This window comes from Myxocyprinus asiaticus, chromosome 11 (genome assembly GCF_019703515.2).
Source record: "Myxocyprinus asiaticus isolate MX2 ecotype Aquarium Trade chromosome 11, UBuf_Myxa_2, whole genome shotgun sequence".
NCBI classification, from domain to species: domain Eukaryota; kingdom Metazoa; phylum Chordata; class Actinopteri; order Cypriniformes; family Catostomidae; genus Myxocyprinus; species Myxocyprinus asiaticus.
The window spans coordinates 2,049,118-2,075,794 of record NC_059354.1 but is presented as its reverse complement, the minus strand read 5'-3'; the positions used below and the strand labels follow the sequence as shown (position 1 = coordinate 2,075,794).

At 40.4% G+C, this 26,677-nt stretch overlaps 1 protein-coding gene across 1 annotated transcript in view; it reads left to right on the top strand.

Annotated features, from left to right (window-relative positions):
• Positions 1-26,677, top strand: part of zmp:0000001200 (dedicator of cytokinesis protein 9) — a 197,106-nt gene that overhangs the window by 105,497 nt on the left and 64,932 nt on the right. Inside the window, exons 4-12 of the mRNA XM_051710475.1 lie at positions 2,985-3,067; positions 6,391-6,460; positions 7,561-7,656; positions 8,945-9,079; positions 12,964-13,138; positions 13,350-13,402; positions 16,914-16,988; positions 25,144-25,284; positions 25,857-26,069. Of these exons, the coding sequence (XP_051566435.1) occupies positions 2,985-3,067; positions 6,391-6,460; positions 7,561-7,656; positions 8,945-9,079; positions 12,964-13,138; positions 13,350-13,402; positions 16,914-16,988; positions 25,144-25,284; positions 25,857-26,069 (1,041 nt within the window). The remainder of the gene's footprint in view (positions 1-2,984; positions 3,068-6,390; positions 6,461-7,560; positions 7,657-8,944; positions 9,080-12,963; positions 13,139-13,349; positions 13,403-16,913; positions 16,989-25,143; positions 25,285-25,856; positions 26,070-26,677) is intronic.

Genomic DNA, 26,677 nt, shown 5'->3' with positions numbered 1-26,677 from the left:
TGGTGGGTTTTTGTTAAATGTGAGCCAAAATCATCACAATTAAAAGAACCAAAGACTTCAACTACCTCAGTCTGTGTGCATTGAATTTGTTTAATACACAAGTTTCACAATTTGAGTTGAATTACTGAAATAAATGAACTTTTCCACGACATTCTAATTTATTGAGATGCACCTGTATATAAAATTATTGTTTAGCTTACTTTAGAAAAAATGCTGGCAAAATTCCCTGTATTAAATTAAATAAATTCACTTACCAAATGAATAAAGCATTAAATAAAAGAATTAATTACCAAACAAAAAAATATATATATTTTTAGACCTATATTCTTGCCTTTTCTTTACACAAATTTAAATTAGCCTTACCCTGTTGATGAAAAGCTCGGCTGAATGACATTCTCATTATGTTCTACACTTTTTTCAAGACTATAAACTATCAGAACTATTTGTCCAATGCTGAGTTCACTTTCAGAACATTTTAAAACTTTTAAATATTTTAAATCTAACCTTCTTTACCTCGGATCGCATTTGCTGAGCTTCTTCAGAAAATGTAAATTGCATTATGATGCTAAAATTAATTTTAGATGACAATCAAGTTCAGTTGCTGGACAAATATGTGGGACATAATGCAGTTGTGATGGCAATACTTTAGATTAGATGATTGTTCAAAATAGCCTATTGAATATCAGGAATGTATCATATATGTAAACCTTGATATTACAACGCATCAATTTTTCTTTAATAGCTGTGCACACAGCATCTACACATCGATGGATGGTCCTTATACTAAGACTGAAAGTTTCCCCACTACTTGGTGCAGGTTGCCAGCTTGAACAGGGCCCTGACGATTCGCTTTTAGGTCGGAACCGGTGGCAGCCTGCGATAGGCATTATTACAGTCCTATCAGAAGGGCAACTGCTCCCTTTTGATTGCGTTTGTATATAGTATGCAGTTGTCATTTTCGTTTATAACTGAATGGTGTGTGAACATAACAGTATTTTGCACCTAAAAACAGTACTGACAAACGTATTCTGCTGCTGTGTGAACGCTCCCAAGTACTTCTAATAGAGTGTGGAGCTAGCATATTGCTAAGCTAACAATGCAATATTCTTTTAAGCATTAAAAAAAAGCCTACATTGCACACACAATTATTGTGTGAAGTAGTTTTAAAGCTCAGTAATTTTTTGAAATGTCTAAAAATGTTGCCTAGATAGTCAGCTCACTATAGTTGGGAACAGTGCTCCAGTGAGTGTTGGAGAGTCTGTGTGCAAGCTAGTTTAACACTGGTCACTGAATTACAAAATTTAGAGGGGTGATGCAAATATTGTGCTGATATAGTATATATAAATATTCAGTGACTGCTCTATTCCACATGTTTTGATCTATAAAAAGATGTTTTTATTTATTTAGCTTTGAGAAGGCGATGTGGGTTGTTCTGCCCCTGTCTTTCATCTCCTTTACTTCTCTTCCTGAAAACAACGGATTGGAAGTAGAGTAAAGGCTTCACTGAATAAATAAGATCTGTTTCAGCACAGAGTGACTTTGCATGAAGCGGTGACTCAAAAAGAGTCATGCTGGATTTCCTGTCCTGTCAGAAAGAAGCAGTCAAAGTCATGGTTATACTGTAATTCAGTCATGACAACTCTCAGAATGAATTGGAGGTTAGTAGGTTTGGTCTTGGTGGACTAGATCTGCTTGTGCTGCTGCAGAGAAAGTACGAAGTCTTACTTTTGTTAGAATAAACACAGAGATGCTGCTGCTGCACAATTAGACATGCATACAGTCCCCTTGAAGCAGCTCTAGACTAGTGCTGGGGTGGAGGAGGGTTTCAAAGAGAAAACTCTCATAGTGCGCTGCAGTGAAACTGGCTAACCTGCAGTCAACTGAGGTAATTTAAATAATCGTCAAAGAGAGAGTACACAAGTTTATTAGCTAATAGATTACATGTCATAGGACCTATAAGCATGGGCCATGAACGATGCAAGTGATTGGTTATCAGATTGTATGTTCAAAGGACCTATCAGCTTGCACCATGTAGAATTTCATGACTAAACTTAGAAACACTTAGCACTTCAGATATGTTGAGCCATGGTGCACATGCAGAGACTAAACGTGACATGTCCTGACACCCCAATTACATGTCCACTTTGCACTACATAAATTGAGATTCAAAATGTTTGTTGGCATTATGTAACACAAAAATTTTAGACCATATAAAAAACCTTGGATTATTATTATTATTATTATTATTTGCCATTAAAACCTGGTGATAAACAGAATCCTAAATTTAGGATTTAAAAAAAAAAAAGTAAACAAAGAAGTTGCATAACAAAAATACTAAAGATTGTGTGCTGTATTATATCTGATAAATGTCAGATTTCCTTGCTTCTAGTGAAGCACAGATGCTCTTTGGAACATTCTCAAATTATGCTGGCTAACGTGGATTACCTGGTTTTGCACCAACTTGTGGAGTCCAGGCCAGCTTCAGTGCCATTAAAGCAAAAGGGAGACAAAACACATAAACTTAAAATGTTCAATTTTCACTAGTGGTTTCATCCTTTTGAACCCCACTGTACATACATGCACATACATTTACATGCAAACAAAATAAAATGACACTTTTGACACAAAAAATAAATGAACGCTCATTTACTCTATTTTCTTCTGCTTTTTAGAGTCAGCGTTTCCCTAAAATAATTGATAAAATGATTTGCCTTTTTGGGGGCTTATGCCACTTTTCTTGAAAAGACAGTAGACAGAAGGGACAGGACATCATAGAGAGAGAGAGAGAGAACTGGACTGGGACATGACACAGGCTGAAATTACACCTGTGTCTGCCTCTTGTGCACCACAGCTACGACTTGTTTGTCTTTTTAGTTCATGTACTGTACATATTAATAAAGAGATTTTCTAATTAAACTGACGTATATATGCCAAAAGTGGGGTAAAATATAAAGCTGCTGATGATATTGTGTTTCTTCTTACAGTGTATAAAGACCTACATATCTGACTGGCATGTTGTCGACTACAAATATGAGGATTATTCCGGTGACTTCCGACAGCTTTCCAAGTAAGACTAAATACACTGAAAAAGGTCTCAGCCTGTATTACATTGATTATAGCTGTAGGGACAGAAGACTGCAGGCTATATTGTTGTCCTGTTAGATGTGTGTGTGTGTGTGTGTGTGTGTGTGTGTGTGTGTGTGTGTGTGTGTGTGTGTGTGTATGTGTATGTGTCTGTGTGTGTGTGTGTGTGTGTGTGTGTGTGTGTGTGTGTATATGTGTATGTGTCTGTGTGTGTGTGTGTGTGTGTGTATATGTGTATGTGTCTGTGTGTGTGTGTGTGTGTGTGTGTGTGTATACAGTGGTGTGAAAAAGTGTTTGCCCCCTTCCTGATTTCTTATTTTTTTGCATGTTTGTCACACTTAAATGTTTCAGATCATCAAACAAGTTTAAATATTAGTCAAAGATAACACAAGTAAACACAAAATGCAGTTTTTAAATGAAGGTTGTTATTATTAAGGGAAAACAAAATCCAAACCTACATGGCCCTGTGTGAAAAAGTGTTTGCCCCACCTGTTAAAACATAACTTAACTGTGGTTTATCACACCTGAGTTCAATTTCTCTAGCAACACCCAGGCCTGATTACTGCCACACCTGTTCTCAATCAAGAAATCACTTAAATAGGACCTGCCTGACAAAGTGAAGTAGACCAAAAGATCTTAAAAAGCTAGACATCATGCTGAGATCCAAAGAAATTCAGGAACAAATGAGAAAGAAATTAATTGAGATCTATCAGTCTGGAAAAGGTTATAAAGCCATTTCTAAAGCTTTGGGACTCCAGAGAACCACAGTGAGAGCCATTAACCACAAATGGCAAAAACATGGAACAGTGGTGAACCTTCCCAGGAGTGGCCAGCCGACCAAAATTACCCCAAGAGCGCAGCGACGACTCATCCAAGAGGTCACAAAAGACCCCACAACAACATCCAAAGAACTGCAGGCCTCACTTGCCTCAGTTAAGGTCAGTGTTCATGACTCCACCATAAGAAAGAGACTGGGCAAAAATGGTCTGCATGGCAGAGTTCCAAGACGAAAACCACTGCTGAGCAAAAAGAACATTAAGGCTCGTCTCATTTTTGCCAGAAAACATCTTGATGATCCCCAAGACTTTTGGGAAAATACTCTGTGGACTGACGAGACAAAAGTTGAACTTTTTGGAAGGTGTGTGTCCCATTACATCTGGCGTAAAAGTAACACTGCATTTCAGAAAAAGAGCATCATACCAACAGTAAAATATGGTGGTGGTAGTGTGATGGTCTGGGGCTGTTTTGCTGCTTCAGGACCTGGAAGACTTGCTGTGATAAATGGAACCATGAATTCTGCTGTCTACCAAAAAATCCTGAAGGAGAATGTCCGGCCATCTGTTTGTGACCTCAAGCTGAAGCGAACTTGGGTTCTGCAGCAGGACAATGATCCAAAACACACCAGCAAGTCCACCTCTGAATGGCTGAAGAAAAACAAAATGAAGACTTTGGAGTGGCCTAGTCAAAGTCCTGACCTGAATCCTATTGAGATGCTGTGGCATGACCTTAAAAAGGCAGTTCATGCTCAAAAACCCTCCAATGTGTCTGAACTACAACAATTCTGCAAAGATGAGTGGGCCAAAATTCCTCCACAGCACTGTAAAAGACTCATTGCAAGTTATCGCAAACGCTTGATTGCAGTTGTTGCTGCTAAGGGTGGCCCAACCAGTTATTAGGTTTAGGGGGCAATCACTTTTTCACACAGGGCCATGTAGGTTTGGATTCCCTTAATAATAACAACCTTCATTTAAAAACTGCATTTTGTGTTTACAAGTGTTATCTTTGACTAATATTTAAACTTGTTTGATGATCTGAAACATTTAAGTGTGACAAACATGCAAAAAAATAAGAAATCAGAAAGGGGGCAAACACTTTTTCACACCACTGTATGTGTATGTGTCTGTGTGTGTCTGTGTGTGTCTGTGTGTGTCTGTGCGTCTGTCTGTGTTTGTGTGTGTGTGTCTGTGTCTGTGTGTATGATTGTTGGCTCTTGGAAAAATGTTTGCTTAGAAATAAAGGGCAGGAAATGTGTGTTTTGCTGGTTAACAATAGAGCAGAGGAACAATGAGGTCATATTATATCATATTTCTAACTATTTGTATATATATTTATGTGTAATCTGTTAAGTATTATATAATGTTAGTTAATGATTTATTAATGAATGTTATTATAGTGTTACCAAAACATATTTTGTCACACTGCAGAATCATTTAAAATGAACAAGTGAAAGCAAAAATGTGATCAAAATGGTGAAAAACTTAAAAGGCCATGAAACCCCCCTAGTTGAGCCCCAATTTTTCACACCTTAAACTGTAAAATGACTTTATTACCTTGTCTGTGTAAAGTTATCCAGTATTTCAACTCCATTGTCATGACGACATAATGGCAGAAAACCATGTAGCCGTAAATCACGTAAACTTGATGTAAAGTGGATCAAAAAGTTGACCTGTTTTTGAGTCATGAGTTGAAATGACTTTGAGTTTTTGGTTTTCATCATTGACTTCTGTTTTTGAACAAGTCGTCATGTTATCCTGCTTATGATCAGATGCACAGTGAGACAGAACAGCCTTCACAAATACATCTGAAATACACTGCTGCTTCTTTATTTTTGGAGTACACAGCAGCCAGCCAACAAACATGCTCGCTTCGATGCTGATCTTAACTGTGGTCCATTCTGACATGTGATTTCAATCTTATAATGTCCATTATCTGACACATAGACAAGAAGCGATGGAATCAGCACTCGTAACAGTCCTCTCTCACAAACAGTGTGTTTGGAGCACTACTACCACAACTGCAGCCAAGAAATGCTCACGCTGGTCCGGTGAATGACTGCAGTGCATTTTCGATCTACATGTTTACTGTCCTAGCAATCATAACTCTTGAGTTTACGCAGATACCTCATTTTTGTGACATTGCTTCAACTTTCATTTTGAAACAGGAAGAACGAAATAGCTCAATAAAACTAACGACAAACATAATGAGTGCTATCATTGTTTTCAGTGATGTGCATCCTGTACATATCTGTTCACAACTCAAAAAATGTGTTTTGGGGTTTCATGACCCTTTAAAAGAAATAGTGACCAGTCACATCACCTAAAATATGTGAAATGTGAATCAAAGCTTAATTTCAATTCTAACTGAATATAAAATAACTAATAAAATGTTTTAATCTGCACAGTACATCACAGATATGCAGTAAAACTTTTTTTCTTTTTCGTATTTTATTTTTTTCTTGTAAGTGTTGTTAATGGTGTATATCTTTTCTAAGTAGAGTGTATTAATTTGTGTTTGTTTTGCACATAGCAAAATGATTAGACCTGATAATTTAGCACTGCATGTGTTTGAGGTGGATGAAGACGTGGATAAAGATGGGGTAAGCTAAATCACACACACACACGCGCGCGTGCACGCGCACTCTCTCTCTCTCTCTCTCTAGCATTGTGATGAAGCTCAGGTTGAATCAGAGTTTTACACCAGACAGGGTTTAAGTTTCTAGCATCAAGTGTTTTTTCAAGTGATTTTGCAACTGACACACATTGTATCGACCACTTCTGTTAAGGCCCTTCAACATGACTCGCGTCAGGGCTTCAACACAAACCACTCGACAGCAGTGTCAGGCGGCGCTTTGACCTCCAAAGGACAAGCGTTGCAGAGAACGTTTAGTTTTGATTTTAGCACAGTTTATCTTTATTTCACTCTTTGTTTAGATAATAATAGTTTTAAAATATTAATTCGTATTTTTATAATGGATCTTCATAGTTAGTATTGAAAGTCTGGGTCTGGGACAAGACTAAAACATTAAAATCAATACATAAAAGACATTTGAAAAGTACCAAAAATAAATGATGAAGACTGGTAAAAAAATTCAAGTTAGTTTTAATAACATCTTCATATACTGTACCAAGAATAAAAAAGTAAAACCTCTTCATTTTAATAAAAGACAACCCCTGGAACATGAACCGTTTACGTTTTATGCGGAAATAAGGCATTAATTGCAAGCTATATTGAAAAATGCGCAAATTGGTTGAATATGCATTAATGACTGTGATTGCTCTATTCTGGATGAATTGAGTGGAAGTTCAGTTAGTAGAATGAAATAATGTAGAGTCAGAGAACAGTTTTGGCTGGAAACATTGTCATTGAAAATACATAAAGCTTACCTTTAGAAATATGATCGCAAAGTTGAACTTACGAATGCCTCAACTACATGTTTCTTCTATCATGCTGACGCACACGTGAATAGTTATGTACTCATGAGACAATATACTGATGTATACGTGACTGTCCTGGGAGGTTCTGTCGTATTCTGCTCTGCTGTTGAATCTGAGGTTCTGTTCAGTCATGAGTCTGGACTCTGTCCGTTTTCTTCTTTGACTCCCAGTCGACTCCAAGTTTGTTTTAGCTGCAGGATCAAACAAACAAGGCTTGGATCGTCATCACAAAACTAACTTTTCTCTTTCTGTGTTTGTGCAGGACACAGCCTCTCTAGGTTCACAGAAGGGAGGTATCATCAAACAGGGCTGGCTGCATAAGGGCAACATGAACAGCACCATCAGCGTCACTATGAGGGTGAGATTCTTCATGTCTGTAGAGAAGTTATGTCTATACACCTGCGCAGGGTTTTTCCTGCATTGAAAATGTTTTGGTGGCTGCTGAAGCAAAATTTTGGGCCAGTGAAGCAAATTTTATGATATTCATCTTGCTTTTGCTGATTTATAAGCTCTAAAAATGTGGAACGCTAATGTGTGTTGGGTGATTGAAGACTGGTTTCACCTGCGTGTTGCGTGATCCACCGAGAATCACTCGTGCAAGTGATGCGCTCTGCTCGATCCTCCTGTATCTCTGGAGCACGCAGGTGCGCGCGTGTCAGCTGGGCTTCCCTCTGTATATGAGCTGCGGTGACATGGTAGCGTATAGCGGATCACACGCATAATTAAATTGAGCTTCCCTCGATATCATGACACAGACAACAAAACTTATGCCACCTATTTGAATTTTACATGACAATTCACTATTGAGGAATTCAACCATTTTAAACATCTAGACAACGCTGATATTCTGAACAGCACTGACGAGGGAAAGAGAAAACACATGCACCAGCATCAATTACAAGAACATTTATCACAGTAAACTGAGCAGAAGTTTTCATTACAACGGAGGCAGTTTTATTTGAAAATTTAAATGTGTTTTGGCTATTTATTTTTTCATAACAAATAAACTTTTTGTTTTTTAAGAAAGACTAACTGCCTAACCACTGTAATGAGGAGCCAGACATGGTCATTCTTGTGATTATGGCATTACAAATGCAACTGTTAAACAATGAAAGAACGATGCTAAACAAAAGGGCAAGTACAGTGTAATAAAGTCTGAACCTTTATACGTTTTGAACAAAGTCATGTGTAATATTTTAATAAATGCCCTTTTCTAATGATGTCTTGTATTAGGAAACAAACTGGCCTGGTTTGGCATCAGATGTTCCTATAATCAAAATGATTTCCAAATCATTACGAGTCTGATAAAAGGAAAACAATATCTGTTATGGAGTAGGAAACAAACATTTCCTCTATATTATTATTATCTCATGAATATTATAACTAGCCCTGTAGAAATAGGATGTTAAGTTAGTTTGATTTCCCAGAGCACCTAGAAGTACAAACTCTGTTGAATTCAGAAGTTTCTAGATAAAAATCCAATCATTACAATCATAAAATGCAGTTAAATATCTTCAGTATTAATTGCAATAATGGAAATGTGATGACCGTGTACATCAGCCATCACTGAAGACCATTTTTCACCCAGGAAAAACCCTGCTGTGTTTGTTTTCCATGTCTCATTTACACTTTTCTTTTTTATTCAGTCATTCAAAAGAAGGTATTTCCACCTGACGCAGCTGGGCGATGGGTCATATAATCTCAACTTTTACAAGGATGAGAAGATCAACAAAGAGCCCAAAGGAACCATCTTTCTAGACTCCTGTATGGGTGTCGTGCAGGTAACCTGAGTTTACAATACCATGTTCTGTCACACCACGGTCTGTCCAGCAGAGAGAAACCGAGAGCACAAGACCTTCCACTACTTCCTCCTGATTTCCTGTTCATTATTAGCTCAATGATATCACCTGTGCCTGGCTTGTTAACAGTGTGTATGTGTATATATAAGACCTGCTTTTGTTTGTATCTTTGCTCAGTCTTCAGGTTCTTTTGCTTAGGCAGATTTTTGATAAATGCCTGTCCCTTTTGACCTACGTTTAGATTACATTGAGAGATTTTTTCCCCAGATCTTTTGACCTGCTTGTTTGGGAAGTTTGCTTTATGTTCTTGGACATTTTTGCCTGCATCAAGCCATTGTGGATCTGTACTTTCTTCAGCCCTACTTTCGATGCTTGATTTTTTTGTGTTTATTCAAGAAGGACATTAAGTAAAGACTGTTTGTTTTCTTCAAGTCCTGCCTCTTGTGATTGTCTGCAATTTGGGTCCACACAGCTCCATAGCGTAGCAGTTAGTGCTCTGGGCTACCAGCAATACTCTCTGGGTTCGAGCCCTGTTCCTGTCATGTTATTGTTGTTTGTATTTTTATGTATTTTTCTAGGACATGTGAGGCATCTATTTCTCAAACTAGAGACTCTGATGTACTTATCCCCTTGTTTAGTTGTACATCTGGCCTTTCACATCTCTTTCTGTCCTTGTTAGAGTCAGTTGTCTTTGTCTTTGAAGACTGTAGTGTACACCTTTGTATGAAATCTTCAGTTTTTTGGCAGTTTCAAGCATTGTATAGCCTTCATTACTCAAAACAATGATTGACTGATGAGTTTCAAGAGAAAGCTGTTTCTTTTTTGCCATTTTTGATCTAATATTGACCTTAAGACATGCCAGTCTATTACATACAGTGGCAACTCAAAAACAAACACAAAGACAATGTTAAGCTTCATTTAACGAACCAAATAGCTTTCAACTGTGTTTGATATAATGACAAGTGATTTTCTAGTACCAAATGATCAATTTAGCATGATTACTCAAGGTTAATGTGTTGGAGTGATGGTTGCTGGAAATGGGGCCTGTCTAGATTTGATCAAAAATGACTTTTTTCAAATAGTGATGGTGCTGTTTTTTACATCAGTAATGTCCTGACTATACTTCGTGGTCAGTTGAATGCCACTTTGGTGAATTAAAGTACCAAATTCCTTCCGAAACATCTGTACATTATTCCAAACTTTTGGCCACCAGTGTACATGTGTAATATTTCCTTTATTTTTTTGTATTTTTTATTTTTTTCAAGATATGTTATAACACTCATTTTACTAAAGTAAAAACACTAAAGTTGTGGATTTTATGGTATTTAGACCTTATTTAGCTCTAAATTACACCTTTCATTTTCATATAAAATAAGCACATTTTATATTATCGTCACTTCAATAAAAAAATTTTTTTTTAAAAACTTAATTTCAGTAAAATGTGATGTATCAAAACATCACAATTTGTCATGCACTGGGGGTCTCTGGTGACCTCTGCTGGATTTATTTATTCTAAACCACTTGTGTTGAAGTGTCAGATTTTGCAGTGATGCTCCAATATGCTGTCAAACATGGCAGTGCTCCACAGTCAAATCTGATTGTGTTACAAATAAAAGACAGAGTAATTATTTTGTTACCTGTACTTTATTTAAAACATCAAACAAAAAATTCTAGCATAAACTTTGTCACACAGGGTTCAGACTCTTGACTTCAAACTTTGTGATATATTTGGTATATATAGACAGGTTTGTCTACATTTGTGAGGGCCAAATGTCCTCATCAGTAAAAAAAGAAAAAAAAAAAAAGAAAAAGCTCTTAAATTGGTCAGATGATGTTGATCTTCAAATCTAATGATGTGCACATGTTTGTGTGATGGTTAGGTTTAGGGGTAGAGTTTGGAAATAGAAAATATAATTCTCCTGATATGAAATCAGTGGAAGTCAATGAGAGATCACTAATATAGTCAAACAAACCTGTATGCGTGTTTGTGTTTTCTGCATTGTGGATGTTTTGTAGTCTCACCCCTTCATTTATGTGTGGTTGTGTTCTGCATTTTGTCTGATGTATTGATTTTTATTTGACAAAAACAAAAACAAAATCTCAGTTTTTTTGTATTTCCCATTCATTTCCTATGGTGGGTTAAAAATGACCCGGAGCATGGCAAGTGTTGCTTTTTTTTAAGACCCCTTAGACTTATCGAATCAAGTCCAGATTTTTGGTGTGTGTTCAGATAGCTAGTAGAGGAAAGGTTACCAAGTCTTGTACCACTCAGATAAAGGATACCATTTTTTATTAAAGAAAAAAATCCAAACTGGTCCAAAAAGACCCGAACAGTGCACAAGGGTTAAATGATTCCACTGGAATACACTTAGAAAATCTTGTCTCTCTCCTCAAAACTGCACGGATCTCTCCTGTTTTCTAATCACTTTGTGGCATGCGCGACACTCACATGAAACCAGGCTTCACTCGCACGTTTCAAATGAGAAGCATATTTAGCGATTACAAAGTGCCGAACGCGAGATGAATAGCATTACATTTGCTTCGGCAATCCGAAATTTAGCTTTGGCTAAATCTTTTTGGGGAAATATCCAAAAAGGTTGGTCAAGATTATGATTAAAGAAGATATTTCAAATCAGCAGTAAAATCTGACAACACTGGTATCATAAATTGTGCATCTTTACATCCAGATTATGCTTGTATAGCTAATGTATATGTGTGTTCTCGAGTTGATTGACAGGCGATGTCTGTATCTAAAAGGAGATTGGCTCTTTTACCTGTAAAGCCTGATTTATACCATGGAAGAAGCCAAACTTTTTTCTCCTGGACGAACTAAAGCACCCTAGGTGAACGAAGCCAGCATTTATACTACGCGCAACGTTTTTTAAAAATTAGTTAGTTTAGGGTGACGGCCCCTTCCACTTTTAAAAACTCCAATCTCGCTCTACTCATTTGTCATGGCCGTGTTGTCTTTGTGGAGCCTGTGTTGTGAATCGGATAAAAAAGTATACTTCTGCACAATATCTGAGAGACAGGCTTCAAAGTTTTTTCCATTTTAATGACAGTAACCTAGGTAACAACTCCTCAGCTGTAACGTTTGAGTGTAAATAAAAAATTACATGTCCAAACCACACCCACGATTAGTTTTAACCAATCATCAATGCTCTTCTACCAGAGGCGTTCTCCTAGGTCAAGAATTTTAAAGATGAGCATGAACAGGAGAAATCTCACAAAACGAAAACATTGGCAGAATATAAACATCACTGCATTTCGTCATCATTTGTAGACAAACTAAGTGAAGCCTGTTCGGCCATTAAGTATAAATTAGCCTTAAGACGGGACTTCCTTTTCTACATCCGTTGGCTGTTCCAATCACTCCCATTCATTTTAATAAAAGTGGCCCGTCTCTGCTAAATAGTAACAGTGAAGGAGTGAGAGTTGTTGATCTGTGCCACCAGTGAAGAATCTCACCAACTCTGATCTCTCCCACACTCACACACCCAGCACCAATCGCCGAGAGTGACAGGTCAAGAGTTGATTGTTTTTGTCTGACCGATTGCCTCTAGTCTTTTGTTTTCAAACCCATCCCTTTAAAGACACACTTGACCCCTCTGTAAGAATTCAGGAATTCTGTCCTCCATATGGTCTCACTTTCTCCCTGGCTCCTGTTTTCTGGCCTCAGTCTGCAGTGTTGGTCTTTGCACATGTTTGTTTCTCAAAGCACACCTTCACAAACACACAGGAGCATGTGATTTGATTAAGGGAGATCCTGAGGTGGACAGCTAGGATATGCTGTATCCCCTTCATTCATCTTGTCAATATAACAATCAATATCAGTTTGCTCAGCCCGCTCCCCTCTCTGTGTGTAGAACAATCGCGTTCGGAGGTTTGCGTTCGAGTTGAAGATGCAGGACAAGAGTGGATACGTTCTGGCTGCAGACTCCGAGAGTGACATGGACGACTGGATCAGCACACTCAACAGAATCCTCAACAGCAGTTTTGAGCTCGCCATGCAGGACAAAAGGAATGGAGATCTGCACGACGGTGACCGTGTTCTTTATTTCTGCAACAGAATGATTATAACATTTTTTCTGTTCACATTTATAAAGCAAAACACATTTCTGAATCATCCACACGCACCAAATGGGAGTGCTTATGCAAACAATGATAATGATTTTTGTCTCTGAGGAAATGTTTGTGTTTTCAGTGTGTGGAGTAATGACATTCTCTCTCTTGCTGTCCATTTCTGCTGTAGATGAAGAGCAGGGGAAGAGTGATTGCTCCTCTAGCAGTATGGACAGTTTTCAGGTAGGTCACGTTTGAGTCCAGGAACAGATAAGTGTGAGATATACTGGACATTTATTGTGACTAAACACAGAAATTATTGTAGCAGCCAGACTTTTGACGATCCACATTTAATAATAATTATTTTTTTATCGCAGTGTGAAATGTAAATTATACCTGAGAGGCCCATGGGCCGGTCCACTGTGAAGGCCCCGCATGATGTGACTACGTTCACCTTAATGCACTACAGGACGCTTGGCAGATTTGGTTGGATTTTTCAAATTTATGGAAGAAAAGTTTGTAGCAATGTCTGACACAGCCAATTATATGTACTGTATGAACCGATCCAAACTCTTGCATTATTAGGGATGTGCACGGTATTCAAATATCAAAATCACGATTCGGTTATTCTACACGTGCATAGAGGTCTTCAACCCGATCTGAGTCCGATGGTACCCGACAAACCTACAGGTTTTGGGCCAAGTTTGGGTCAGTTTTTCAAATAGGCTATAGGGCGAGTTAAGGGCTGTTCACACGTGTGTCTGCACTGTTTTTAATTCTTTTTCTATGTAAACACGCACTGGACAGACGTCTTTGATCGTTGTGCCACAACTCACTTTTTTCAGCATACCATGCAGGACCATCACATTTTTTAGACAGTGTGTTAAGTAAAGAACTTTAATATTTATAAACGCATCTCAAGACACCTGCATTCATTTGTTGGGCTGCATCAAGCTTTTTCAGCATTGTTGTCAAAAATCAACATTCTGATGAAGTTCAGGTTGCAAAGAGGATTTAATGTGACTGATACACATGATTCCAGATAGTTTTTCACCTGGCAAACGGTGAGCCAAAGTTTTTTCCCCCTTTTGCTCTGGTGTGCAGACAACAGTTATATGCTGAATCATTTAAAAATCAAAGCATCCCAAAGAAGTCCTCTAAACCTTAGCTTTCACTGCCTCATGGGAAGTGAATCTGCCTGGGCAGAATTACGCATTTTCCATTGATTAAGAATTGGCCTACTATGTTGCAGGCAGTGAGAGAGAATTTTTGTTCGACTTTAATGTGATCATTTGAAGATCTATGTATTGTGCTATTTCGGCTCACTGTGCACTTTATTCCCTGCTAATCTGAGATTGTGTTTGACACATCTATGGCAATAAATGTTCTTTATTCATAAGTCCGACTCCCGACAAATAACACAGTAACCGTTCGTGAACTCTCGAGGTTAACCAAATATTACAAAAGGTTACAAAACTGCACATATTTAGAGAATTAAGGCGTCTTTCACTTTATCATTAAACATTAAATGCATGCAGGACATAAACATTTAAATTCTGTACCTTATACCATTATCATCAGCTTTGTACACAGCCAGGGTAAACCGCACCTTATTTTTGTGTTTGGAAGCATTTTGTGAATCAGACGCTGTTCCCTGTAGTCCTTCAAATAAACGCACTGCACCTGTGAGTTGCAGATACCCTAAGCGCACACTCGAGTGCCTGTGCTCGGGCTGCTGTAATACAGCATGCATTTGGCCGAAAAAATGGTATTTAACATAAGGCTGACATTTACATATATTTATAATAGATATCTCAAAATAAATTGATTTAGAGCTTGAGGCCCCTTGGGATAGTAAATATCACTCGATACCTATGCATTTGCTCAGAAAAGGCTAAAAAAAAAAAATTTTTTTTTTTAAAAAGATCTATTGTTTTAGTTAAACAGCCGTTGTAGCCAAGCAAATTCAGTATTTCCAAGGCATTGAAATTAAATCTATTTAAAAAGAATAAAGTCATGTTTCCCCACAGTTTTTCACTAGATGAACACAAAAGAGAATAAGATTTAATCATTTTCATTAATATGCACTTTTATATTTTATATAAAATCATACATAATAGCTTTAAAAAAAAGCATCATTTACCTTCATATATTTTACTTAAATAGTTTTTTTGTGAATGAACAAGGTGTGCTAAAACTACTTATTTTTTGGAACCAAGTTGAATAATACATATTACTAAATGATGACTGTGGGATCCATTCAATTTTATTATTATTATGTAATAATTAATTGTCATTATTATTTTGAGGATTAGATTTGTTTTATTCAGTATAAAAGTAATATATTTCTGTCCTATGTACTTCACGTTCACCTGGAGCATTTATTTTAACATTTCACCTTTACATGGAGCTTTTATTATGACACTGAAAATGCATTGTGTGTTTACTAGTTTACAGTGTTCAGCATCTGGTGAAACACTGTCATTTCCTCATTTTCTTTTATACTGTGCCTCATTGTAGATGTGTAGAATAACTTCTAGCGGCTACTGTTTGGAATTGCGGGAATGCTTAAACCTTCATTACTTTTCATTCACGACGCACGTGAACTGCTCTAAAAGTGCTAAAAACACGAGCCCATGAGCCCCGTGTGTACACAACAGCACGTCATTCAAGCACACGCAGACTGTGTATCTGTCTTTTATCTGCAGCCCTTTGCAGTTTAATAATAATCATATATATGACCATTTTAATGTTAATTTGATTAATTGTTCAGCCCTGAAGGATCGTGAAAATAGTCTATTAATAATCTTTATGAAACTTAATTGCCAAATTAAAAGCACATTAAAATCATTGCGATCTTCATGATATTGCTTAATTTTATATGTCAGCAAAATCATTGTGATTTTTTCGCGAGAAGATATCCAGACCCCCCATAAGAGTTAGGGGAATATAGAATTTAAAAGGGAATTTAAACTATTTAAATTCTAAAAAATTATAGTCTATTATTGTGCTAACGTCTTTCTCATGTCTTACAACACAATCAAATATCTAAATGACAACTTTTAATCAATACATCTATTTATTCTGTGAATTTTTAGTGGGGATTCCTGTAGGGGTTTTTGGGGAGTCATGCGTGTCTGTCATAATTATTTAGTTCATACTGGGTAGACAGTTGCGTCCTTTCGTGGCTTCCAGCATTTGTCCGGCATCCTCGATCTATTTCTCTCACAGTGCAATCTTTTCCTGCATTCATTTTATTAATGCATTGCTGAGTACTGATGCAATGACATGGTCAGAGATATTGTGTATTTAATGAACAGAGTATGGAGCAGAGACTACTCAACGAGTTACAGCAGAGAACTGAACAGAGAAAGAACATGAAGCAACAGCGAAACTATTTCAAGCATTGGGCAACTCTAGCACAAAAGCTCAACTGAATCCGATTAACATGTTTGGAGAACCTGCCATTTAAAGAAGCCAAAGAGAAAGGAGATCATAGTGTGATAAAGATACTGAAACATGTCATTATAGAGGTGATTATGAATAGCTTGATTAATGCTGTAGTGTGCTTCATTTGAACTTTTAATTTGCAACTTTAGCATCAGGATTTGCTATATAGTTTGATATGATAAAATGAACAATAACCACCACTATGAGCTAAATATGGAGTGCAAGTGAATGACACTGGATCACTGATATCTTTCTTTCTGATCTGGTCTGAGCCTGTGCTAAACCTGAGTCTGTCTCTCTCCAGAGTGCCAGAGACATCGAGAGCAAGATGAGAAATGAGACACGGCTAAAACTCTTTACACTGGACCCAGACATACAGGTACACCATCAACACGAATGCACAGGAACAACCTCTTATATGTACAGATTTATTTGGAATCAAGACAGTAATAAAGTGACCAGCTCATTTTTCACCCCTCCCAGTTAAGAATCAAAGCACTGAACATACAGTACAGTACAAGTCAAAAGTTTGGAAAACATCTACTGATTGTTTGTTACTAATAGTGTTTACATTTTTAAATTATAGTAAAATCATCAAAACTATGAAGTGGAAGTAGGGGAATTATGTAGTGATTACAGAATGTTAAATAAATGAAAACTTTGTTACTCACGTAACCCCGATTCTCTGATAACATCAGTGCGGTTTCTCACTATGGGTAACGCCTCGGGCGTGGCCAATCCTGGAAGCACCAATAACACCCAGTCTGTCAGTTGACAGACCAATCACAGCAGTGATGAGGGAGTCCCTTCTCTCTCTATAAACCGCTATCATAGGTGCCTACTTCATTCTCCGCATATCTCTTCTCCGTGCAACTGCAAGGAGGGAAGTGTGGTGAGATACCTCACTCCTGTTATCAGAGAACCGGGGTTACATGAGTAACCTAAAGTTCTCTTTCTAATATTCGTTTGGTATCTTGCTATGGGATATAGCCAGCTCCTGTATTGCAGATATGCTGTCCGAAGAAGACCGTCAACCAACTTGTAGTGTCCAGTGTACACCCACCCAATCAATTTTCAAAGAATGGATAGGGGGAGAGGAAACAACATAACACACTTGTTCTTCACTGTGTTATTGTTGGTTTGTGTGTGTATTTTTTTATTTTGTATACACATCGGCAGATTGACTACCCACACCAAGGAGCCAATGATGACTCTGTGACATCCAGTCTGTAAAGTTGGACAAAAGTGTGAGGTGATGCCCAACATGCAGCTGCACAAATGTCTTGGACTGAAATGCCTTTAAACAGCGCCCACGAGGTAGCCATGCCTCTGGTAGAATGAGCTCTCAAGCCTCTGGAGGTCACAGCCCCAGACTATTATAACTTAATATAATTGCCTCTACTACCCAATGAGACAGGTGCTGAAATGGGTCTGCCTTTACAAAAATCAGCCCTAGAAACAAAAAGCTGATTACTCCTCAGTGCCTTTGTTCTTTCCACGTACAGACATAGAGTACGAACTAGACACAAACAGCGAAGCCACTCGTCCTCTGGCAAAGAAAAAAGAGGCAGGTGAAAAGTTAGCAAATCCACCAGCTTACAGCTGAGTGCAGAGTCGCTCACCTTAAGCACAAAGGCTGGATTCGTTTTAAGAGACACCTGCCTTTAGCGAAAGGAGCTTTAATTCTATTACTTTCAACTGGCTCAAAGGGAGGCTGAGAATGTGTGTTCAGGACCACGGACAGATCCCATGACAGAACCAGTGGTTTTGACACCCTGTTCAAATGTCTTGCACCCCTCATAAACCTGTAAACAAGCGGGTGTTGACCCATTGCATTCTAGTCTATTCCCACATTACAAGCCGATATGGCAGCGAGATAAACCTTGATGGTAGAAAAGGCCCTACCTTTATCGAACAATGTGTCTGTGTGCATACCACTGCTCAAACACAGACCATTTCCGATCATACACGGAGCGCATTGAAGCAACTCTCGTGTTCTGAATCATTTCAATCACCCTGGGGGGTAAACCCATAACACACAAATTTAGCCACTCACGGGCCAGGCCCAAAGAGCTACTCGGTCTGGGGATCCCTGTGCAGCAGGAGCTGCCAAGGCTGGGTGCACAAAAGTTTAATTATCTCCGCCAGCCACAGTTTCCCTGGCCAGTTCAGGGCAATCAGTATGACTGAGTGACCATATTCTCTTACTCTTTTTAGAGTTGGAATGATCAGACTCAGTGGAGTAAACGTGCAAAATAGCGCATTTGGCCAAGGATGCGCTTGACTAGAGCATCCACACCCATAGGAGCATCGTCTCTCACCAGAGAGAAGAACAGTGTGCAGTTCGTTTTTTTGTGCGATTCGAAGAGATCTACAGCAGCTCACCAAAATCTCTCCCACAGCTGACTCACCACCTGAGGGTGAAGTCTCCATTGTCCATAAAAAGGATTCCCTCTGGACAGGAGATCTGCCCCCATATTCATTGCTCCTGGAACATGCGTCACCTGTAATGAGAGAAAGCGTGCACTGTTCCACAAAGTCAGCTTTTGTGCCAGGCTGTATAGCTGTTGTGAATGTGTGCCCCCCTGTCTATGTATGCTACTGTTGTCATGTTGTCTAGAAACAATGCTAGAAACACTGTCAGTAACTCCAGAAAATGTATGTGCGCGTTCTGTAGTGACGTGGACCGATCACCATTCACTATTCTACCTTTGCACACCGCACCCCAACCTGTGAGTGACGCATCTGTCGTCACCACTTTCCTCTGAGAGAGTGCCCCCAAAGGGGTTCCCCCATGAATGAAAGCAGGGATTCTCCAGTGACGGAGAGCGAGCATCCCCTCTGAAGTCACTGTTACTCTGCGATTTAAGTGACGGCGAGGACACAAGTGCTGTGCTTCAATCCAATGCTGAAACTCTCTCATTCGCAGTAGTCCCAAAGGAATGAGCAACACTGTTGAGGCCATCAGACCTAACAGGCATAGACACAACCTGAATGAGACTTTTTTTCCCTTTCTTTAAAAGGGACAAACTACCACAAATCGATCCGATGCGTTCCTTTGACAGAAACGCTCAATACTAATCAAAGTTCAGGAGTCACGTGACTCCATGCGAGGATAGGATGTGTGAATGGTGAGCTCTGCACACTTTGCTAGTTTTAATACTTTTTATGACATAAACCGGTGAGATTCGATACACTCTGTTCCATAACTGTTCTAGGAGGACAATATGTCAAAGAATTCAAAATCCTCGGACTCTGGAGACATTAAAAGACACTTACGTGTTCAAGCTGACGCCCCCGAGCAGGCTGCGGACCTGGGAGGCAACTTGGTTGGAGAGGTGCAGGAAATGCGGCAGGAGATGCTGAACATGTCAGCAATGCTGACGAAGGTCGTTGCTGACTTGGAGGATCTTGCTGTGATATGTCGATCGATCACCACCATAGAGGTGAAGTTCACTGATGTTGTTACATGAGTGGGGGATGTCGAGAAATGGATTGATTACCTGGAGTCATCGGAGAGGGAATTATCTGCTAATCCGCTTGCAACCAAGGTGGATTTGAAGTGTGTCTTGGGAGAATTTGGAGAATTTGGAGGACATGGAAAACCATAGCCAGCAGAATAACGTCCATATCGTAGGAGTCCCGGAGGAAGTAGAGGGACAGGATATGGTGAAATTCCTGGATGGGCTCTTTCCGAATCTGCTCAACATAGCAGGCCATAAGCTGGAAATCGAGCGAGCTCACAGGTTTCCTGCTAGGCGATCGGCGGAGGGTGACAGGCCCCGATCTATCCTGGCCAAATTTTTGAGATCATCCAATAAAGATCTTGTGTTACACAAGGTGATGAGTAAAGGAAGGCTTTCTTGGAAGAACCACAGCATTTTCTTATTCCCAGACTTTGCGAACTCGACAAGAGAGAAACATGATCGATTCAAGGAATGCAAGAAACTTTTACATCAACTGAACGTTGCTTTTGCACTGATATTCTCGGCCAAACTGAGAATAGCTGCTAAGGATGGCCATAAAACATTCACATGCCCACAGCAAGCGATGTTCTTCATAAAGTCAGTGGAGTGAATAAGTCATCTTGTTGTACTCACGATGTAGCCGAGTGGACCGGCTCACTGAACATTCGCTTGACTGTTTGAGGAATCTGAGCACTTTTTTTGTGCTGGTTCCGCACAGCGGTTGGAGTTTATTTTGTAGAGTGTCACATCTTCAGGACAGTTTTATGGATGAATCTACACACTCTCTGTGCTTAATCCACCTAGCGGCTGGAGTTTATTTTGTAGAGTAACACACCTTCAGGACGGTTTTATGGATGAATCTACACATTCTTTGTGTTTATTCCACCTATTGACTGGAGTTTGTTTTATAGATTATTTTTGCTGTGTAATTCTGTCTCACAAAATTTTTATAGAAACACCAGGATTGAGCAATCCGATGGCAAGGTTGTCGTGGGGGTTCTTGTAGGCATGCATGGTTTTCTTCTGGGTGAAGTTCGGATTTTGATGTTTGCACCAATGTTGGAATGTGGTCTTTATAATTTTGTTTTTGACACACAGTCTATTTTTTCTTATATGTCAAAATGTCAAATGTTAATATGAGTGGATTGTCTCTCTCCACATGGAATGTGAATGGGTTGGGGCACCCCATAAAAAGAAGGAAGGTTATCTCTCTTCTTAAGCGTAAGAAATATGATATATTGTTTTTCAAGAAACACACCTTTCTCCGCAGGAAGCTGAAAATTTTGGAAAGATATGGGGTGGGCATTTTTTTTTTATAGTGCTGGCCCGAGAAAGAGCAGGGGAGTCATTACACTGATAAGTAAACATTTACAATTCAAATGCCTCAAACAGAGTAAAGATAAATTAGGAAGAGTCATTATGGTTTTAGCTGAAATTCAAGGACAAAGTCTTATTTTGGCTAATATTTATGCACCTAATGTCGATGAGCAGGGCTTTTTTATAGATCTTGAAGGGATGTTGCAAGCCGCTGGCAATATAATACTGGGAGGAGACTTAATCTTTTGATGGACTCAGCCCTTGATCATAGTGAAGCAAAAGTGTGCAAGCCCCCTAGAGCAGCATTGACGCTTCACGGGATGTGTAAATATCTTGGTCTTACAGATATTTGGAGACTTTTGAACCCATCTGGTAGGGACTATACATTTTTCCTCCTTTCCACGAAACCCCCGTACACTGGTGCCGAAACCCGGGAAGGAGGAGGCGAGAACCGGCTTGACAACTTAAATAATAATTTAATAAACAACTCAAACACACAACCAAAAACACACAATACAGCTGTCTGTAATTCTCTCTCTCTCGAGCTGTCATCCCCGGCCGCCTTTATCCCTCGCGCGCCCCATCAGGCTGATTGGGGACAGGGTGTGTCTCATTCCAGCCCGGCCCCGCCCTCCTCGGCTCTACACCCAGATTCATTAAATGAGACACCAGCATTCTCGTACTCTATCTATCTTTGCTTGCTGCCGCAACGGCGCACACAACAGTAGATCGTCTAGATAAGCAGAGACCCATTAACCTCAGCAGTGTTAGCATTGCCTCTACACACTTGCTGAAGACTCTCGTTGCAAGTGAAAGGCACTGTCACAAATTCGTAATCTATTCCCTGATAGGCAAATCTTAGGAATTTTCTGTTACGGGTAGATGCCCACATGAAAACACTTATCCTTCAGATTGACTGACTAAATCAGTCTCTGGGACAAATAAACTGAGAGAGTGTTTTGAGTTTTGAAATTGTACCTTCTGAGGTATTTGTTGAGGTTTCACAAATCCAGAATGGGACAGAGACCTCCTCCTCTCTTGGGGATGAAAAAACACCTGGAGTTAAAGCCCTGATGGCTGTCCTCCAGTGGCACAAACCTTATTGTTCTTTTGCTCAGCAAACTGGCTATTTCCTCCTCTAAAATCTGAGCTGACTCCCCCTCCTCTGTTGACATTAACACACTGTTGAACAGAGGCGGATTTACAGCGAACTGCAGCCGATAACCCGTTTTATCATAGATAAAACCCAGGGATGAACTGCGGCGTAGCTGGGGTTTGAAGCTCTGAGTTTGGTATTCATTTGTGATTTATTTTCACACATTGCTGTGCCCTTGGCCCACTGCCTGGATGCACCGAGGAGATTTTTATTTTTGTCACACCCATGTTTTTGTCCAAACTTTCCTCTTCACTCTTTTCTGACCCCGTGGGTGGAGAGAGGGGATGAAAACTGAGAGGCACTGGGAAAACTGTTGCCAACACTCCCATTAAATCGTTTGTGTATGAACTGTGTAACACAAAACTTATGGTTTGATTCCCCTTCTGAGTCTTCTTGGCTGGAGGGGCAGAAAACAAACTCATTTCTTGAGGGAGGAGTGGAACAGAGACTCTGTGAGTGCTGTTCACCCACTCCATGTTCCGAACCAGAACACTGGTTAAGTCGCTGTCTCTTCTTGTTCCCCTGAGGGTTAGATGGACGATGTTTGGCTGCCGCCGGCATGAAAGAAGCCTTGCTTCTTGGCTGGGGCTGTTTTGGCTGTGCCCTTCCCTGCCCTGACTGCTGGGGCGGTGGGGCAGGCCTGGTCTGGGTTCTAAAAACCAGGTTGTCCACCTCTAAAATGGGTTGTGAATCCGGAACATGACGGCTGTGGGGGGGCGGCAGTGGATTTTCAGGGAAGGCAGGTCTCGAATGCTTCCCCATCCTTTTTCCTCAAATCACACTGCTGCCGCATTGTGGACACCGTAGCCAGAAAAGGGCTTTCGAATCCACTTGGTCATAAAGGAAATCTGTCTTCTCCATCTCAGACAGGCCAGACAGACCGAGCCAAATAGCCCTTTCGCTCACAACGGTGAGACCCATGCTGCGGCCGCAACTCTGCACAGCCCCTCTTGAGGTACGTAGGTTGAGATTCGTAATAACACAGATCTCCTCCCACAATGCCACATCCGGCACCCCCACATTAATTTGTCAGCCCATCTCCTCCATCAGCTTGGTCTGATATGCTGTGAGGAGCGAGGTGGCTTTAAAAGCCTTTATAGCTATGGCTGAAGATCGGTAGATCTTTTGGTAAATGGAGACCGACAATCTCTCCGTCTGTCCTGACAATGAAGCAGGAGCAAACGAAAAAACGCCCGACGATTGAGGTGAAGGTGATTTGCCACAGACGCCTCGACTGGAGGGGAGCTGGACATCCCCAGATCCTTCATTTCATGCACATAGCGTGTAGAGTAACCTTTAACAGGCACTCTGTGTGAAAAAGGCTTATCCCAAAATCAATGCATCTCCGCTGGGATGGCTGGAATAGATTGCTTTTCCAGGGCAGCAGGAGATGACAGCCTTTTGTGTTGTACAGATGCCTCTCTGTACCCTGGCCAGTCTGCTGTGACGGGCAGTCAATGGAGAGCTTGGCTGCTGCCCTCCTACACATCTCAATGAGGTCCAGCTGTCCTTGGATAGGAGAGGGGGATGCATCCATAGCGCTACCCGGCCAGGAAGGAGGAAGAACGGGGAGAATGGCATCATCTTCATCCTCCTCGCCATCGTCCTCAAAAGACAATCATCAGTGTCATCCTCCTCTTCCTCCTCTTACCTGTCCCCCGCCAAACAAGAGGCCAGACTCGCCGTGAGACGAGCTGGCAGACTCATCCGGAAGCCCAACTGGGGCAGACGAGCGTGCTGGGGAATGGGAGGTCCACGGGGGCTACCCAGCAGAGGCGATCCCATTGGGGTCCCCAAATCGCCCCCAGTGCTAGCCTCGCTGGCCTCATACCCGTAGGTAGAAAGACCGAGGTGGGGAGCCGCTGGGGCGACCGCAACGTTGCCATGGTCTTGTTCTCACAGTGAGAACATGAACCATCCACAAACGCTGCCTCCGTGTGGGTCGCTCCCAGACACGAAAGACAGCAATCATGACCATCCGAAGTTGAGAGATAACAACCGCAACCAGGAATAACACACAATCGGAAAGGCATCTTTAAAAAGACGCGTCTTTAAAAAGGCGTTCCGTGTGTGCCGCTCTTTTAGAGAAATAAACTCTTTCAGAAAATATACTCTCTTTTTTCTGCCGAAGCGCCCAGGGGCATTCTCTGCAGTGCACCAGTGCAGAGGAGGGAGAAGCCACTGAAATGCACCATCAGATCCAGCAGAGGTGAATGAACAGTAGAAATTCAGCTCAATGAGCATGACTGTTCGGCTCCGAAGAGAAAATCTGAATGAGTGGTTGCATACCAGCTCCTTTTATACCCGTATGTCCGGGGGAGTGGCATGCAAGTACCACTCTCCAATTTTCATTGGCCTTTTATCAAAGACCAGAGGTGTCTCGGGCTCCCAAGAGTGACCCCTTTTGTCTCTACATCGACACAACTTCGAGTGAGTGACAGATAGGGAACTCACATATTTTAGTTTTTAGCTCTGCACACACTCAACTGAATTCAGTCGATTGTGACCAAACTTTTGACTTGTAGTGTGTACAAATATTGCCATATATGAATCTCATGAATTTTTCCATTTATCTGACTTTTCACTCTGAGCAGAAGCTGGATTTCTCTGGGATTGAGCCAGATGTGAAGCCGTTTGAGGAAAAGTTTGGGAAGCGGATCTTGGTGACCTGTAATGACTTGTCCTTCAACCTGCAGAGCTGTGTGGCGGAGAACGAAGAGGGACCCACCACTAACGTACTTTACCACAGCTTACTAATTATAATCATTCATTAATATTATCATTGATTGCTTTTGCTAATTACATATGATATTCTTAAAAAAAAAAGAATTCCAGCTGCCTTTATCATGATCAAAGCCCTGCCTCAGAGAATGTCTGAGACAGCGGTCCTCAACTGGTTTTGCTCCAGGACCTGAACAAGTGGCAGTCCAAAAGAATACCAAATTTGTAGTGTTGTACTTTTATGTTGCAAAGTTTTGTTCATGGTTTTCGAGGACGAGGGCATGTCATGTAACCTGTCCATATTGACATATTGACTAAGTGACAGAAGAACCTGCTACCGATGCTGTAGAGTTTGATTGGATGCAGAGAAGTTATGGGAAGCATTTTTCCTTACAAAAATGTATCATGCTATTTGTTTTTCTATCCTAACTACAGTATGCTTGATTATATAGTTAGCTGCATTTTATTCAATGCATTTTTCAATGTCTTTTCCCCAGTGTTTGCAACCCTGCCAGAGAACCACTGGTCTAATCCATCTGTACCTCATTTCCTGTTTCATCTGAGAGTTTCTATGTTTCTGTTGCAGGTGGAGCCGTTCTTCATCTCTCTTTCATTGTTTGATATTCAGAATGGTCGTAAGATCTCCTCAGACTTCCATGTGGACATGAACCACCCGTCTGTGAAAGCATTGCTTCCCGTATCAGGCACTCACATCAGCACAGGCGCACCAGACAGCCCGCAAGGAGCGCAACCTACAACCAACAACCTGCCAGAGAATGCCATTCAGTATCCACGACAGGTGAGGACACACTCACACACACATACTGTGCACACAAACAAGAACTCGAAGTTGACAACACTTGTGGCCTGCTGTCAGTTACCACAAAAATGAATGTGGATGGGAAATGAAACACTTTTACAGTAATCAGTGCCTCCAGGATTTTGGGATCTTGTGATTGCAATAATTAATGCAAATTCAACCAGTCTCCGCATTATTTGTGGTAGCATGCAATTTCGTATAATTTCTGCAATTTTTCTGCATACCCTGTGATTCTGAGGTAATATTATCGCTTTTCTTCATGTTTGACAGCGGCAAAACAAATGCTTGGAAAGCTTGACGCAATCGAGACACAGCCACCACTCTATTATCTCCACATAGGTTTGCCATCTGTGCCGTATTAGCACGGTTACGCTTTCTTTTTCCACTCTGGTGCCATGAAATCAGTAGAATGTATGTAACAGATCCATGTGAGAGGTAACATTGGAGCGAGCATGGTGCGCTATGGAGGATGATTGCATATTCCAGTTTTTAGGACTGTTTTTTCCTCTGGTTTTACTCTGCTAACAAACAGCAAAGACACAGACCATGTTGCAAAAAGGAAAGTAAAGAGAAAAAGGCACGAGGTT